Source organism: Orcinus orca, chromosome 14, assembly GCF_937001465.1.
Source record: "Orcinus orca chromosome 14, mOrcOrc1.1, whole genome shotgun sequence".
Taxonomy (NCBI): Eukaryota; Metazoa; Chordata; class Mammalia; order Artiodactyla; family Delphinidae; genus Orcinus; species Orcinus orca.
In genome coordinates, this window is record NC_064572.1 from 57364256 (window position 1) to 57381365 (window position 17110).

The 17110-nt window shown below is 41.0% G+C and overlaps 1 protein-coding gene across 6 annotated transcripts in view; it reads right to left on the reverse strand.

Annotated features, from left to right (window-relative positions):
* MYOF (myoferlin) overlaps nucleotides 1–17110 on the reverse strand; it is a 155567-nt gene that overhangs the window by 60106 nt on the left and 78351 nt on the right. For all 6 annotated transcript variants that reach the window (XM_049696671.1, XM_004279410.3, XM_049696672.1 and 3 more), the window contains 5 exons: nucleotides 8199–8376; nucleotides 6873–6997; nucleotides 4581–4687; nucleotides 1690–1882; nucleotides 363–518 (listed from right to left, as the gene is read on the reverse strand). In XM_049696671.1, coding sequence (XP_049552628.1) covers nucleotides 363–518; nucleotides 1690–1882; nucleotides 4581–4687; nucleotides 6873–6997; nucleotides 8199–8376 — 759 coding nt within the window. The remainder of the gene's footprint in view (nucleotides 1–362; nucleotides 519–1689; nucleotides 1883–4580; nucleotides 4688–6872; nucleotides 6998–8198; nucleotides 8377–17110) is intronic.

A 17110-nucleotide genomic window follows, 5' to 3' on the forward strand; every position in this document is an offset into this window, starting at 1 on the left:
CACAGACTATCTATATTACCTTCCCTTTTTTTTCTGCTTCCCAAACACTCACTAGAAAGGAAGAGAGGCATTGCTTCACATTAGACATCAGAAGTGGAAAATCATTCCAGAAAGCAAAGCGTTCACAATGCCACATTAATATTAGTGTCACAGAGACTTCTATGGAAGTGTCCTTGTTTGAAGCCAGCAGACCTCAGGCTACTTTGGGAATGACCACCCTAGAGGAAGGGCCAGAAAAGGCTGAAATGGATCGCAACTGCCCTATAGCCATTCAATGACATGCAAATAATATAAATCAGCCCTTCTTAGGAATATGGGTTTTGCACTTAAGTGTTTCACGTTACACAGTGACGAAGCCATACCTTCAGAAAGATGGTTTGGGTTTTCCCGCAGTATTTTCCAGATGCGTTGTCACCACTGGTGGAGTATAACACCTGATGCGCGGGAATGCGTGCGTAGGCCAGTCTTTTCTCTCCCCGGATCATCCAGATGATGATGTCAGGCATGCTGTTCTGAGGCTGGTCATGTGAGTGGATGGAAAAGGAAGCAAAGCTATAGTTAGTCTAAGTGCAGAGACACCACAGACCCTGCAGGCTGGACCCTCAGGGCTCCGTCTAGCAAAGAAACACTGTGGTTAGGGCTCTGCCCAAATTCCTGACTCTCACACCTTCCAGGACCACAGCTTGCAGGGCTGGGAGGCAGCCTGTGGCTGGCCAAAGGGAAAAGAGGGAAGCAGAAGGGGAGCTTCACCTGCCAAAGGCCCTCTCTACAGAGCTCTGAGAGGAATTTTGGAAAATACCCCCTTTTATCTCTCCCATCATTTGAAGAAAGCCATAGACAGCAGTCAAGGGGTTACAGGCTTCATGTATTTCACAGGACATAGAGCATCTCTACCTCACAATTTGATATTTTCCAAATATGAAATATTAACTTAGTGTTTCTAAATCTCTTTTATTCTGATTATAAAGGTGATATAAGTTTACTATAAAAAAAACTTTGAAAGTACCAAAGCAGAAAGTAAAAAATTTCCTGTAATCACATGTGTGTTTTTCAAATGCATTGCTATCCACAAATATATTACTACCCAACCTCCACCCCCCACCTTTGAAGGTCACTAGGAAGGGTCTTCTACTCCCTTGTTCTTCCACCCACAGAGGTCAATGGCAGCCAACATTTATCCAGCACTCACTGTGAGCCCCTCGCTGTGTGCCCCACACTGTGCTAAGGCCTCTACACTCTTCACCTTCTTTAATCTTCATAAAGCAATGCTGTGTTTTATCTCCATTTAATATACGGGGAACTGAGGCTTAGAAAGGTTGAGTACCTTGCCCAAGGTTAAACATGGTAGATCTGGGAATCAAAGCCAGGTCTTCCCAATCCCAAACAAAAGTACTACACAGATCTGCTACTATATCACTCTAACTGGAATATTCTGATTGTACCATGACACTGGTAATGATTTGTCCACTATGAAGACTTGTCTAGGACAACCAACTCAAAATTCTTCTTCTGCCCTGACCTCAATGATGCATCCATTAGCACCTCAGCCCAGTAATGCCTTGAGTTCACCATGCTTTCGATCTGCTCAATATGCAAGATAACGCGCTAGATTTTCCTACTACCATCTCTATCCCTGGTGCCCTTCTACAGAATCCCTCCTCCATGTCAAGTGTAGTTTAAAAGCCTTACCTCTTCAGTCAGCTGCATTAATTTATCGAGCCAGTCCTCGATTTCTGCCAATGTGGGCTTCACCTCTGTGGCCTCAGACCTCATCCTCACAGCCGCCTCGTGTATCTGGGAGAGAGCTCTGGATCGCAGCTTTTGGATGTGATTATCAAGAACTGTGACATTAGGTTTTCCTTCCATGAGAGGCAACGTGTATCTAAAAAAGGAAAAAGAACCAGAGAATATGCAGAAGAGCTTGCTAGGCTTCAGGACGGTCAAGTTCATTTACGGTTGGTTTCCATCTCACAAACCACATCCATTTCCTAATAGACTTCACAAAGTGTGACCAGGTTTAAGCTGAGGGTGAGTGTATGTAGCTTTAAGAGCAGACCTGCCAGACAGACTCTCCTAACTCTCATGGGGAATGCAGGGGGATGAAAATTCCAAAGCAATTCCTTGGGTTGGACCCAAGGCCCATGGAGTCACTGGGAAGAAGATGGAAACAGTAGCAGCAGTTGGGAGGAACTGGCCTTCCCTTCTTTTGCCTCCTATGATCACTGTACAGACCCACAAAATGAAGGAGAAGAATGGACACTAGAGATCATTTAGCGGAAGGCTTCTTAACCTAGGGTGCTTAGAGATCATTTAGCGGAAGGCCTCTTAACCTAGGGCCCATGCACCCCTAGGCAGTCTGCGGGTGGTCCTCTGGAGGTCTGTGAATCCCTGGAACTTATGAAGAAAAGGGTCTGTGTTGACATGCAGTGTGACATCATGATGAAGATGACATCATGATGAAGAACACAGGCTTTGGAGCTGACTATCTGGGTAAAAATCCTGGCTCCACCATTTACTAGTTCTGTGATCTTGACCAATTACTTAATCTCTTGTTTTCCTATCTTCAAATGTGGGAAAAGGATAACTACTTTTTAGGGTTGTGGTGAGAAGTAAATGAATTAATATATGGGGAGCCTTTAGAGCAATGCCTATCGCATAGTAAAGTCTCAATGATGTTGCCATCATCATTGCCATCACCTCATCAGGTACTCAGAGGGGTCCACTACCTCCCAAAACGTTAAGAACCACTTGTGTAGGTCAAGCTCCCACTAGAACAGCTGAGCTGGAGCCAGGATTAGACTTTTTCTGCCAGGGCCCCCCTCTCACAAGGGCTGCTGATGGGGCCACACGGTGAGGATGTCACCTATTCCAGGAAATTCTGCTCACACTGTTTCTACCTAGAATTTTCATTGGTTAGAATTTTACCCGGCTTTTTTTTTTTTTAATATTTATTTATTAACTTATTTGGCCACACCAGGTCATAGTTGTGGCACTTGGGATCTTCGCTGCAGCATGCAGGATCTTTTTAGTTGCAGCATGCGGACTTCTCACTTGCGGCATGCAGACTCTTAGTGGCGCCATGCGGATTTCTTAGTTGTGGCATACGGACTTCTTAGTTGCGGCATGTGGACTCCTAGTTGCGGCATGCGGGCTTCTTAGTTGTGGCATGGGGACTCTTAGTTGCGGCATGCATGTGGGATCTAGTTCCCTGACCAGGGATCGAACCTGGGCCCCTTGCATTGGGAGAAAGGAGTCTTACCCACTGGACCACCAGGGAAGAACCTTACCCAGCTTCTTAAATGAAGGAAATCCTAAATGACTTCCCTTAAACACAAATTTCCTAAAATTAAAAAGTGCCCAATTGGATTCTTCAAAAACTGATTATTCAAAAACAGTATAAATAGATATCTCTTAAAATTAACAGGCATTTTCTACATGAAAAGTATTACCAAATGTCTTTGTTTGGTTGCATTGGTAATTATGGCAATGCATTGGAAGGGTTAAGTCCCTGAAATGATTCTTTGAGGCAAAAATATAGACAGAAGCTGCTAGCTCAGAGGTCACACATAAGACCTTCAACAAATAGATGCTGATGGTGGGAAACATGTAGCGGGAAAAGAAGTTATGCTAATAAACCCAACTTTGGGCCTCAGATGGGTCATTTTACCTCCTTGGGCCTCTGTTTTCTCATCTATAAAATAAGGGGACTGGAAGAGATGACCTCTTGGGACCCAGATATAAATTCTCTGAATTTAAACAAGCACCCAGCAATACTTTGATCCCAGCCTCATGACAGTTACCTAGCTAAACCACTAGAGGGCACAAGAAGACTGGGAGACTTTGGGTTAGGAGCTTGGGGTGGGGGGTAGGGGGTACTGGACAGCCCTGGTTCCTGCTGCTGGTTAGAAGTATTGAATATGGTTTTCTTTTGGAACTTCCCTGACCACTGCTCTATTGGCCAACATTTAAAATGAGTTTAGAATTATCGCTTCCTCCTTTGATTTACAAATACCCTGAGATCTGAGCAGTTACCCTAAGTCACAGTTAGGAAAGTTTCTCTGGCTTGGGTCGAATTTTTTGGCTTCACCTAAGGGAGGCTTGGCCAGAGTACTCATTAGGCATCCAGTAAAAGAGCGAGTAAAAAGGCTGCTGCTAAAATTGTGTTTATGAATTCGCAACACTGTTCTAAATGGTAATAGCAATGCCCCACCCCCAGATCCCATTTTCTGTGGGAGCCAGGAGTCACCTTTCTTGGGGTGGTGGGCACACAAGGACCGCTGGGAGGCAGATCAGCTCCCTCCCCGCTTCCCCACCCCCTGCAGGAGGCTGCACTGGGACTATTTCCTGGAGTGGGACCTCAGCCTCCCTCAGCTGCTTTAGAACTGGCACCAGATCGGAAAGTGGAGCTTTTCCTGCTGGTGATTCAGAGACTCTTCCAGTGACAGCCTTTTGAGAAGCTTGACTGATTCAAATTCATTTTTCAGGCAAACACTAGAAAATTCTAGAGACTCTTCAGGCCTTATAGTTTAAGGGAGGCGAGCATGGCTGGGAATTCTAAAGTATGAACAAGATCACTATACCTTGTGTCTTCTATTACTTCATCGATCAGCTTCAACCACATTTCTGCCAACTGGTTTGCGGGAATTTTACCTTGTATCCCTGATTTTAGAGCCTCTATTTTTGATTGCTAAAGAATTTGGAAAGGGAGGAAATAATTGGTAATTGTGCATTATACCTGGTAAAACTTTCATTTTCAAGAAAAAATACACAAGAAGACTTAACAGAAAAATGAAAAGCTTTTTTCTTTTACATTTAATAACGCTCACCATAGCTCAACACTATTTTTCTTCAAAATGCAATCAACACTGATACATATATTTAAGTAATAAGAAAGATTTTCATATAGCTTTGACCTTTGAAACCATGGAAATTTTAAGTATTCAAAAAGCAAATAAAAGAAAAACCAACAAGGATGGGGGAAGGAACTCTAAAATGGAATGTAAAACAGAAAAAAGTGAACCTAACTGTATTTCACATGAATAACATAACTACACTGAGGTAACCCAAGTAACTTTTGAGCACAATGTTTTTACTATATTCCCTTAGTTTGAAGGAAAGAAACATAAACATATCAAACTCTAAATAGCTTTGTTTTTTGCGGTACTTCACCTATGGATTTTAGGATTAAATTAATGAGTAAATATATCGAGGAAAAAGGAAGCCAGGTTTCTCACTGTTGGAGAAGGAAGCTGTAAATACAGAAAGAGTGAAGACTAGAATAAACCCCATGATGTTAGAATGGAATTGGGGTTATCCTTATAAACTCATTGCATTCAGTATGTTGAGAGATATAGAAATAAACATACATATGTATATACATGTGTGTTCTCACGCAAGTTTGTCTGCTAAGAAGGCCTAGAAGCAATGACATCTCAGTAGTGGTGAGCACTCCAATACCCAGACTTTGTTCTTCACATTCCATTCCTACTAAAAGGAACCAGGGCTCCTTGGAGAAATGGTGATTCCAGGGTTGGGGTACAGAAAGTACAAGATAAGCTCAGGACAGATTATTGCATCACTTTGAGCATCTGCCAACAGAGAGGCTGATGGAGGGCCCACCATGATCCCCAAAAGTCCGATCATGGAAATCCACTGTCCTATCCAGATTAGTATGGAATTAGGACAGCTTGGTCAATGAAGAGAGCTGATGAGAAGAACAAAGATAAAAAATGCTGAAGAATACCCAAAACATAATTAGAATAGAGGTGTGACCAATTCTCTACCAAGTCCCTTGAGATGGAGATTGGAAATTAATACCACAACCACAGTGCATATCAATTGTAGCTCTATTATGTAAACAATTGTGCTTAAGTTAAATGTATAACTCTCCTTCAATATTGTCTTTAAAACATAAAACAATATTTTCAGATTTTGCCATGGGGTCTTAGAACAAGTATATTCCAGGACCCCCAAATGTCATGGTCCAACCCTGACAGGTTGGATCTCAGAAAAATTAATATTCATGTAATGTGGAAATCAAAACACTAATACCAGATGGCTTTTATCAGTACCTGATAGAAATAACTTAGTATCTTTGACTTAATTAGAAATATCCCAACCACGTTCTTCTTCTCATCAATGTCAACTAGAAGGATAATCAAAGATATCACATCTATGCAAGTTCCCACCAGAGGGAACCCCCCCAACCTCCAAACAAGGAAGTCCACTGAGCCCACTTCTTCCCACAGTAGAGATTCTTACTGCTCTGATAGCAAAGCTCTAAGGGTTGCATGTTTCTACTGTAATGAACCACTCTCCACACCATACTTCACATACAAATTGTGGCAGAAACTGTGAGTTGTCCCCCTACTTCAACATCCATCCTCTCTTTTCCACAGTGAGACAACTTGCACCTGGACATATGCCTGCCCAGGCCTAAGACTGTATTTCCCAACTCCCTTGTAGTAAGAGGCGGTTGTATGACTGGATTCTGGCCAGTGGAAAATGAGTAGAAATCAAGCCTGTGACTTCTGAGTGTTTCCCTTGAAGGAAAAGCCCTGTGTCATCTTCTCCCCCTCTTTTCCCCTTCCTTCAGGCTGAAGGGTGGGGGTAGTGGTGAGCTGCCTCTCCCATGCAGACTATGACAACTCCTTAGCGATAGCAGAGCAACAAGGGGGAAAAAGCCTGGGTCCCTAACACCACTGAACTTCCACACCAGCCTTGGATTACCTACCTCAACTGTTACTAAAGAAATAGCTTTCATCTTGCTTACCATTATTGAGGTCTTGTGGTACAGTGGCCTAACCTGCATTCTAAGTAACACATAATTCACTCTGTTCGATGAAAAGGAAATGCAGAAAAGATAAACTCACCAGCCGTTCTGCCATGACTAGTAGCATGTTCACTGCATCCAGGCGATGACTAATATCCTCCCAGTATGAAGTCAGTGTGACAACTGGCTTTGTGTGGGCCCAAGGCAAGTAGTAATAGTAGTTCCCTGGTGTAGAACATTGAGGGTCAGTGAACACTGGACACTTAAACAACACGTTTACTGAAAAGATGTGCAAACTGGACTGCTTGGGTAATCATAGGCCTGGGGGTGTGGTTTGGGGTGGTCTGGTTCTTTCATTTTATTTAATTAAGCAACTGAGGAATAAATAGAAAGTTCTTATTCATTTAGCCTGCTTTGAAAATCTCTACAAGACCCTAGTGAACCTAGCACAATGATCTCAGGATCTTTTGGTAATTCAGGACCATGTGTCTGAGCATCACTGATAATTACATAACACAGCAGAAGAAAATAGAGCATAGGAGATTAGACTGTACGTGTTGTCCCTGAAAACTGTTATTCTAAATAAATATTTTTGTTGGAAGTGGGACAAGAAAAAAGAATTTTCTGGTTTTTTAAAAGCCTTAGCTAGATACATGGAATTTGATATTACTAAGAGCCTTACAGTAATTAAGAATTATTAGCCAACATTTTCTAGCACATTTTATATTTTAACACTACTTGTACAAAAATTAGGTAAAAACTATGGTGACAACCGTTGGGGCATTTGATCAGAATTTCTCTCTCTCTTCTCTATACTCTCCAACCATTTGTCGATATCTTTATAAGGGCACGCTCATACTCTGCCTTCTATTATGATTTATTTTATACACTACAATGTAAGCTCCTTAAAAGCAGGGACTGTTTCTCATTTATCTTTGTTCAAATACAGCTATTTAATCCTCATGGCAACTCTGGAGAAGATGAAGAAACTGAGGGTTAGAATGAAGTGATATGGCTACGGTCATAGTGCTGGGAAGTAACTGAGCCAAGACCAGAAGCTTGATTTTCCATCCACTCCAACTACTCAATCTAAGTGATTTGGGGCCTGGCAGGGCAGAAGCTGCTTGTGGGGAGGCTCAGTGTTCAGCTAGTTGCCCTCTTGTGACTTTACAAACACAGCAACTGTTAAAGTTGGGCATGGGAGGGGGCATTGGAGTACAGCCAAGGGTCTGCAGCTTCTAGGGTCTGACCATTCTTGAAGGTGCCTGAACTCCAGCCACCTCTCCTCCCCATTCAGCCTTTCCCGTTCCACTAAGCATATGCTGGGGATAATGGCTGCCAGAGGGAGAATACACTGCCTGCTTCTCGTCCTGTGGTGTACCCACTGTAAATGTGTACAGGAGAGAACGGCCAGTGTCAGTCTTACCATCAAACACGGCACGGCTGTATTGAGTGCTTGACGCCAAAGGCTTACAGGTTGTGTCAAACTTGTTGCCATAGTTCCCAATGCTGACTTCAAACTGAATGGCCTCGCCAACGTCTTGCAACATGGTGGCCGAATGGAACACAGCAGACAGGCTGTACTTCCGCCTTCGCTGGTATTTCTACAAAGTATGAGCAGACATAAGGCTCAGAGAAACTCCTTTTGCTCTTGTTTACATGTGGAATTCTAGTAGTTGTAATTCTAACCGTAATAATTAGTGTTGAGTTAAATGCCAGTGGAGAATGTTCTTGGATCTAGCAGTTCCCCCTGTACTCAAACAAGTGGGCAATGACAGAAGTACCAGGATGTTCATTGCAGAGTTGATTGAAATAGAGAAAAAAATGAAAACAATACAAATGTTTAACAACAGGCCACTGGTTAAGCAAATTATGTTACATCCATAAAACGGAATGAAAGTTCATAAAAAGGCTTAGGTGGATTCATATGTACAAACATGGAAAAAAGGTATATTTGTAACTGAACCCATTAAATATATATTTTAATACTGGCATAGGCACAAAGGAAGTCTGGAAGAATATAAATCAAATTGTTAACAGAAGTTATGTTGGGGAAGGTAGAGAGATTATGGCTAACTTTACTGTCTAACTTATACATTTCGAGCAGTTTGAATTGTTTTAAGTATTAATTTTCTAATCAGAAACAATTAAGACTTTTAGGACTTCCCTGGTGGTGCAGTGGTTAAGAACCCGCCTGCCAGTGTAGGGGACACGGGTTCAAGCCCTGGTCAGAGAAGATCCCATATGGCGTGGAGCAGCTAAGCCTGAGTGCCACAACTACTGAGCCTGCACTCTAGAGCCTGTGAGCCACAACTACCGAGCCCACGCGCCACAACTACTGAAGCTCATGCGCTTAGAGCCCATGCTCCGCAACAAGAGAGGCCACCACAAAGAGAAGCCCGTGCACTGCAACAAAGAGTAGCCCCTGCTTGCCACAACTAGCGAAGAGCCCACGCGCAGCAACGAAGACCCAACGCAGCCAAAAATAAATTTATTAAGGGAAAAAAAATGACTTTTACTGTCAGAGTCTCTTCAGCAAGTGGTGTTGGGAAAGCTGGACAGCCATATGTAAATCAATGAAGTTAGAACACATCCTCACACCATACACAAAAATAAACTCAAAATGGCTTAAGGACTTAAATATAAGAAATGACACCATAACACTTCTAGAAAAGAACATATGCAAAACATCCTCTGACATAAATCCTAGCAACATTTTCTTAGGTCAGTCTCCCAAGGCAATAGAAATAAAAGCAAAAATAAACAAATGAGACCTAATTAAACTTACAAGCTTACAGCAAAGGAAACCATAAACAAAACAAAAAGACAACCTATAGACTGGGAGAAAATATCTGCAAGTAATGCAACTGACAAGGGCTTAATTTCCAAACTATACAAACAGTTCATACAACTCAATAACAAAAAAAAGCGAACAACCCAATCAAAAAATGGGCAGAAGACCTAAATAGACATTTCTCCAAAGAAGACATACAGATGGCCAATAGGCACATGAAAAGATGCTCGAATTGCTAATTATCAGAGAAATGCAAATCAAAACTACCATGACATATCACCTCACACTGGTCAAAATGGCTATCATTAAAAACTCTACAAATAGTAAATGCCAAAGAGGGTATAGAGAAAAGGGAACCCTCCTACACTGTTGGAGGGAATGTAAATTAGTACGCCCATTATGGAAAACAGTATGGAGATTCCTCAAAAAACTAAAAAAAAGAGTTGCCTTATGATCCAGCAATCCCACTCTGTCATATATCCGGAGAAAACTCTAATTCAAAACGATACACGCACACCAATGTTCACAGCAGCACCGTTTACAATAGCCAAGACATGAGCAACCTAAGTGTCCATCAACGGATGAATGGATAAAGATGTGGTACATATATACACCATAGCCATAAAATACTACTACTCAGCCATAAAAAAGAATGAAATAACGCCATTTGCAGCAACATGGATGCAACTAGAGATTAGCATACTAAGTGAAGCAAGTCAAAAAGAGAAAGACAAATATCATATGATAACACTTATATGTGGCATCTAAAATATGATACAAATGAACTTATTTACAAAGCAGAAACAGACTCACAGACATAGAAAACAAACTTATGGTTACCAAAGGGGAAAGGGGAGGGGGGATAAGTTAGGAGTTTGAGATAAGCATATACAAACTACTATATACAAAATAGATAAACAACAAGGTCCTACTGTATAGCACAGGGAACTATATTCAATATCCTATAATAAACCATAATGGAAAAGAATAAGAAAAAGATATGTATATGTATAACTGAATCACTTTGCTGTTCACCAGAAACTAACACAACACTGTAAATGAACTATATTTCAATTGAAAAAAAAAAGACTTTTACTGTCAGATTTAAAAATAAATGAAATTAGGTACACTTATTTTTCTGAAATAGAGATCAAACATTGTTCCTTTCTTTTTAAAATTTATTTTGTATTTTTAAATTTTTTTATTGACATATAATTAACTTACAATATTTTATTAGTTTCCAGTGTACAACCTAGTGATTTGAGATTTTTATACCTTACAAAATGATCTAATTACCATAAAGTTATTACAATATTATTGACTATATTCCCTATGCTGTACATTACATCCCTGTGACATTTATTTTATAACTGGAAATTTGTAGCTCTTAATCTCCTTCACCTTTTCACCCATTCCCCCCACACCCCTCCCCTCTGGCAACCACCAGTTTGTTCTCTGTATCTGTGAGTCTGTTTCTGTTTTGTTATGTTTATTCACTTGTTTTGATTTTCAGATTCTACATGTAAGTGGAAGTGCTCTTTTTATAGAGTACAGCCAGAAGGAAGACAAGGAGATTATTTGACTGGCTACAGCTTAAGTGGTGGCATTATTTGGGAAAGTTCACTTGGCTATTCGTGACTTGTTGTCCTTTGCTTTTGATTTCTTAATCTTGAGATATTGCCAGGCCTAGGTTTTGGTTGCTTACGTAGGCTGCCAAGACTTTAGAGCCACCACCATCTAATGGTCTCCTTGTTTAATTAACAGTGTGTATACACTACATTTTTGTTCATCCATTCAAAAAATCAGTGGATTCATGGTTGCTTCCACATTTTGGCTATTGTGAACACTGCTGCTATGATCATGACTGTACAGATATCCATTTGAGTCCCTGCTTTAAATTCTTTTGGGTATATACCCAGCAGTGAATTGCTGGATCATATGGTAGTTCTATTTTAAACTTCCTGAGGACCATTTTAAGAACATCTGATAGTGACTGCAGTTTGCTGTCTTAAAGCAGCGGTCCCCAACCTTTTTGGTACCAGGGACCAGTTTTGTGGAAGACAATTTTTCCACGGACGGGGCAGGAGGGGGACACGGATGGTTCAGGTGGTAATGTGAGCAATGGGGAGCAGCAGATGAAGCTTTGCTCACCTGCCGCTCACCTCCTGCTGTGCGGCCCGGTACTGGTCTGTGGCCTGGGGGTTGGGGACCCCTGTCTCAAAGAACCTTGGGGAGAGAGATCAAGATGGTGGAGGAGTAGGACATGAAGCTCACTGCCTCCCACAAATGCATCAGAAATACATCTACATATGGAACAATTTTAGCAGAATATCTACTGAATGCTGGCAGAAGACCTTAGACCTCAGAAAGGGCAAGAAAATCTCCATGTAACCAGGTAGCACAAAAGAAAAAAAATGAAAGTGAGAAAGGAATTGGGATGGGACCTGCACCCTTGGCAGGGAGCTGTGAAAGAGGCAATGTTCCTGCACCCTGGGAAGTCCCTTCACCAGTGAAGAGATCAGCTGGGACAGAGGAGGAGCTTTGGAGCCTCAGAGGGGAATGCAGCAACTGGTTTGCAGCAGCTAGAATGGAGAGAGACCTGCATAGGCAGTCAGTGCCATCACTCTGCACTCCCTAGCCTAAGATCCCTAAAACAGAGATTAAAATAACAATAGAAAAAAATCAATAAAACCAAGAGCTGATTCTTTGAAAGGGTAAACAAGATTGACACACCTCTGGCCAGGCTCACCAAGAAGAAAAGAGAGAGAACTCAAATAAAATAAGAAATGGAAAAGGAGACATAACAACCAATACTGCAGAAATACAAAAAACCATAAGGGAATACTATGAACAATTATATGCCAACAAATTCAACAACCCAGAAGAAATGGACAAGTTTCTAGAAACATACAGCCCACCAAAACTGTATCAAGAAGAAATAGATAATTTGAACAGATCACTAGAGGTGAAATAGAATCTGTAATTTAAAAATAACTCCCTACAAAGTGTGAAGTCCCTGTGAAGTCCAAGAGGGCTTCACAGGTGAATTCTACCAAACATACAAAGAAGAACTTATACCAATCCTTCTCAAACTCATCCAAAAAACTGAAGAGGAGAGGATACCCCCAAAGACATTCTATAAAGCCAACACCACCCTGACACCAAAACCAGACAAAGATACCACCAAAAAAGAAAATTACAGGCCAATATCTTTGATGCATATAGATGCAAAAATTCTCAACAATGTATTAGCAAACCAAATCCAACAACACATAAAAAAGATCAAACACCACAACCAAGTGGGATTCATCCCAAGTTCACATGGATGGTTCAACATATGCAAATTAATCAATGTGATATACCACATAAACAAAAGAAAAGACAAAAACCACATGATCATCTCAATAGATGCAGAAAAAGCATTTGACAAAATTCAACATCCATTCACGATAAAAAAACTCTTGCCAAAGTGGGTATAGAGGGAACATATCTCACCATAATAAAAGCTATTTATGACAAACCCACAGCCAATATAATACTCAACAGTGAAATGCTGAAAGCCTTCCCACTAAAATCTGGAACAAGACAAGGATGCCCACTCTCACCTCTTCTATTCAACACAGTATTTGAAGTCCTAGCCATAGCAATCAGAGAAGAAAAAGAAATAAAAGGTATCCAAATTGGAAGGGAAGAGGTAAAATTGTTATTATATGCAGATGACATTATTCTATATATAGACAACCCTAAGGACTCCACACAAAAACTACCAGAACTGACAAACAAATTCAGCAAGGTAGCAGGATATAAGATTAACATACAGAAATCGGTTGCATTTTTTTACACTGAGAATGACATCTCAGAAAGGGAATGTAAAAAACAATACTTTTCAAAATCGCACCCCCCAAGATAAAATGCTTAAGAATAAACCTGACCAAGGAGATGAAAGACTTATATGCTGAGAACTATTAAACATTAATAGGGACTTCCCTGGTGGTGCAGTGGTTAAGAATCCACCTGCCAACTCAGGGGACACAGGTTCAAGCCCGGGTCCAGGAAGATCTCACATGCCACGGAACAATTAAGCCCGTGTGCCACAACTACTGAGCCTGCACTCTAGAGCCTGTGAGCCACAGCTACAGAGTCCACGTGCCATAACTACTGAAGCCCACACTTCTAGAGCCTGTGCTCCACAACAAGAGAAGCCACCGCAATGAGAAGCCCGTGCACCGCAACGAAGAGTAGCCCCTGCTTGTTGCAACTAGGGAAAGCCCGCATGCATCAATGAACACCCAACACAGCCAAAAATAAATAAAAAATAATTTATTTTAAAAAACCCAACATTAATAAAGGAAATTGAAGATGATTCAAAGAAATGGAAAGATATCCCATGCTGTTGGGTTGGAAGAATTAATATTGTTAAAATGTCCATACTATGCAAAGCAACCTACAGATTTAATGCAATCCCTATCAAATTACCCAGGACACTTTTCACAGAACTAGAATAATCATAAAATTTATATGGAACCATAGAAGACTCAGAATTGCCAAAGCAATCCTGAAGAAAAAGAACAAAGCAGGAGGCATAACCCTCCCAGACTTCAGACAATACTACAAAGCTACAGTAATCAAAACAGCATGGTATTGGCACAAAAACAGACATGGATCAATGGAACAGAATAGAGAGCCCAGAAATAAACTCACATACCTTTGGTCAATTAATCTTTGACACAGGAGGCAAGAATATACAATGGGAAGAAGTCTCTTCATCAAATGGTGTTGGGAAAGTTGGATGGCCGCATGTAAATCGATGAAGTTAGAACACACCCTCTCCCCATACACAAAAATAAACTCAAAATAGTTTAAAGACTTAAATATAAGACATGACACCATAAAACTCCTAGAAGAGATCCTAGGGAATTCCCTGGAATCCCAGTGGTTAGTACTCCATGCTTCCATTGCAAGGGGCATGGGTTTGATCCCTGGTCAGGGAACTAAGATCCTGCAAGCCACACAGCATGGGCAAAAGAAAAAGAGCAGATCGTAGACAAAACATTCTCTGACATAAATCATACCAATGTTTTCTTAGGTCAGTCTCCCAAGGCAACAGAAATAAAAATGAAAATAAACAAATGGGACCTAATCAAAGCTTTACAAGCTTTTGCACACCAAAGGAAACCATAAAAAGAAAAGAAAGAAAGAAAAAAGAAAAGACAACCTACAGAATGGGAGAAAAATATCTGTAAATGATGCAATTGACAAGGGCCTAATTTACAAAATATACAAACAGCTCATACAACTCAACAAAAAAGCAAACAACCCAATCGAAAAATGGGCAGAAGACCCAAATAGACATTTCCAAAGAAGAAATACAAATGGCCAATAGGCACATGAAAAGATGCTCAAATTTGCTAATTATCAGAGAAATGCAAATCAAAACTACAATGAAGTACCACCTCACACTGGTCAGAATGGCCATCATTAAAAACTCTACAAATAATAAATGCTGGAGAGGATGTGGAGAAAAGGGAACCCTCCTACACTGTTGGTGAGAAAGTAAGTTGGTAGAGGCACTATGGAAAACAGTATAGAGGTTCCTCAGAAAACTAAAAATAGAATTGCCATATGATCCAGCAATCCCACTCCTGGGCATATATCCAGAAAAAACTCTAATCCAAAAAGATACATGCTCCCCTATGTTCATAGCAGCACTAATCACAATAGCCAAGACATGGAAACAACCTAAATGTCCATCAACAGATGAATGGATAAAGAAGATGTGGTACATATATATACAAAGGAATACTACTCAACCATAAAAAGACCCCGAAATAATGCCATTTGCAACAACATGGATGCAACTAGAGATTATCATACTAAGTGAAGTAAGTCAGAAAAAGAAAGACAAATACGATATGATATCACTTATATGCGGAATGTAAAATATGACACAAATGAACCTATCTACGAAACAGAAACAGACTCATGGACATAGAGAACAGACGTGGTTGCCAAGGGGTAGGGGGTTGGGAGATGAAGGAGTGGGAGATTGGGTTTAGCAGATATAAACTATTATATATGGAATGGATAAATGACATAAATATATGTCCTACTGTATAGCACAGAGAACTATATTCAGTATCCTATGATAAACCATAATGGAAAAGAATATTAAAATGAATATATATATACATAACTGAATCACTTTGCTGTACAGCAAAAATTAACACAACACTGTAAATCAACTATACTTCAATAAAAAAAAATACCTTGGGATATCGCACTATTACAAAATCTCCATTTTAGTTAAAGAAATTTTTGACATAGTACAATTGAAACCTCCCATAGGATTTCATTAGAAACACCTGAGTGTCAATCTTTTTTTGAAAGACTTTCTAAAATACTGATTTGCAACCTTAGCTGCAAATTGGATCACCCAAAGAGCTTTTATATATATATATATATATATATATATTTATATTTATATATATTTATATTTATATCTGGGCCCCATCTTCCGGAGATTCTGCCTGGGCATTTCAATTTGAAAAACTTCCCTACCTTAGTCTGCTGTCACTTTGGTAGAGAGGGGCTTGAGGGACTTTTGTCACTTGTCAGGAGTCCCCTTAACTACCCACAACTAAGCCCCCTGAACTATCCATGGTTCAGAAATGCTGTGGAAATTTGAGGTTTGGTTTAAATTACTGCATGAAAATTACAAAGTAGGAAGTTATTTGTATTAATCAGACCTTCCATATACAGCGTAACTTCTTTGTAAACCATCTAGGATATCAGAGAAGGGAAGGAGCAAAAATATGAAACGTAATTTGGGGCCTAAGTCAGGGCCCAGAAAATACAAACAGTATTTAAGCCAGAGCTGCCTGTTACTGCCGAAAAGAACGAAGGCACGTCAAGAGGTGCTGCAGAAAGGCGGGGATACTGCCTCTGGCCGGGCTGGCTCTGCCCTGCACACCTCCACACGGCCAGGGTTCCATTAGATCTCCCTGGATTTCCCCACACAGAACTCACAGTCACCCGCAGAAGCCCTGACAGGACCCTCACCCTGGAGGCTCTGAGCTCTAAGATAATAAGTGGTGTTTCTGGCCAGCACAACTCCTAACAGAGTGGGCTCACACTGTGGGCAAGCCACTCGAGATGGAGCAGCTCCCTGGACCACTTTGTAGGTCAAAATCCACGGGGCGCCCCTACCATCTGCTCACCTGCCCCAGAGCCCCATGAGCCTGGCGTAACAGTGAAGCTGAGAATTCTGCCCTTCCCCAGCCCTTTCCTACTTCCCCTGTGCCCTCAAGCACAAAGAGGTGGCGAGAAGTAACTTAGCAACACTGTTTAGAGCACTCTGCAGCCTCAGCTCCCACCCCCCACCCCCAACTTAGTAGCCTTGGGGCAAAACCGCCCTACAGGGAAAGTTGAAGAATATAAATTATAGTGTACTGAACTATAATTCAACCCATCCACTGATGGATGTTTCTTTAACTTTGCAGGGCCTTGGGGCTCTCTTTCTGATCCTCAGTGACCAGTGCAAGGTG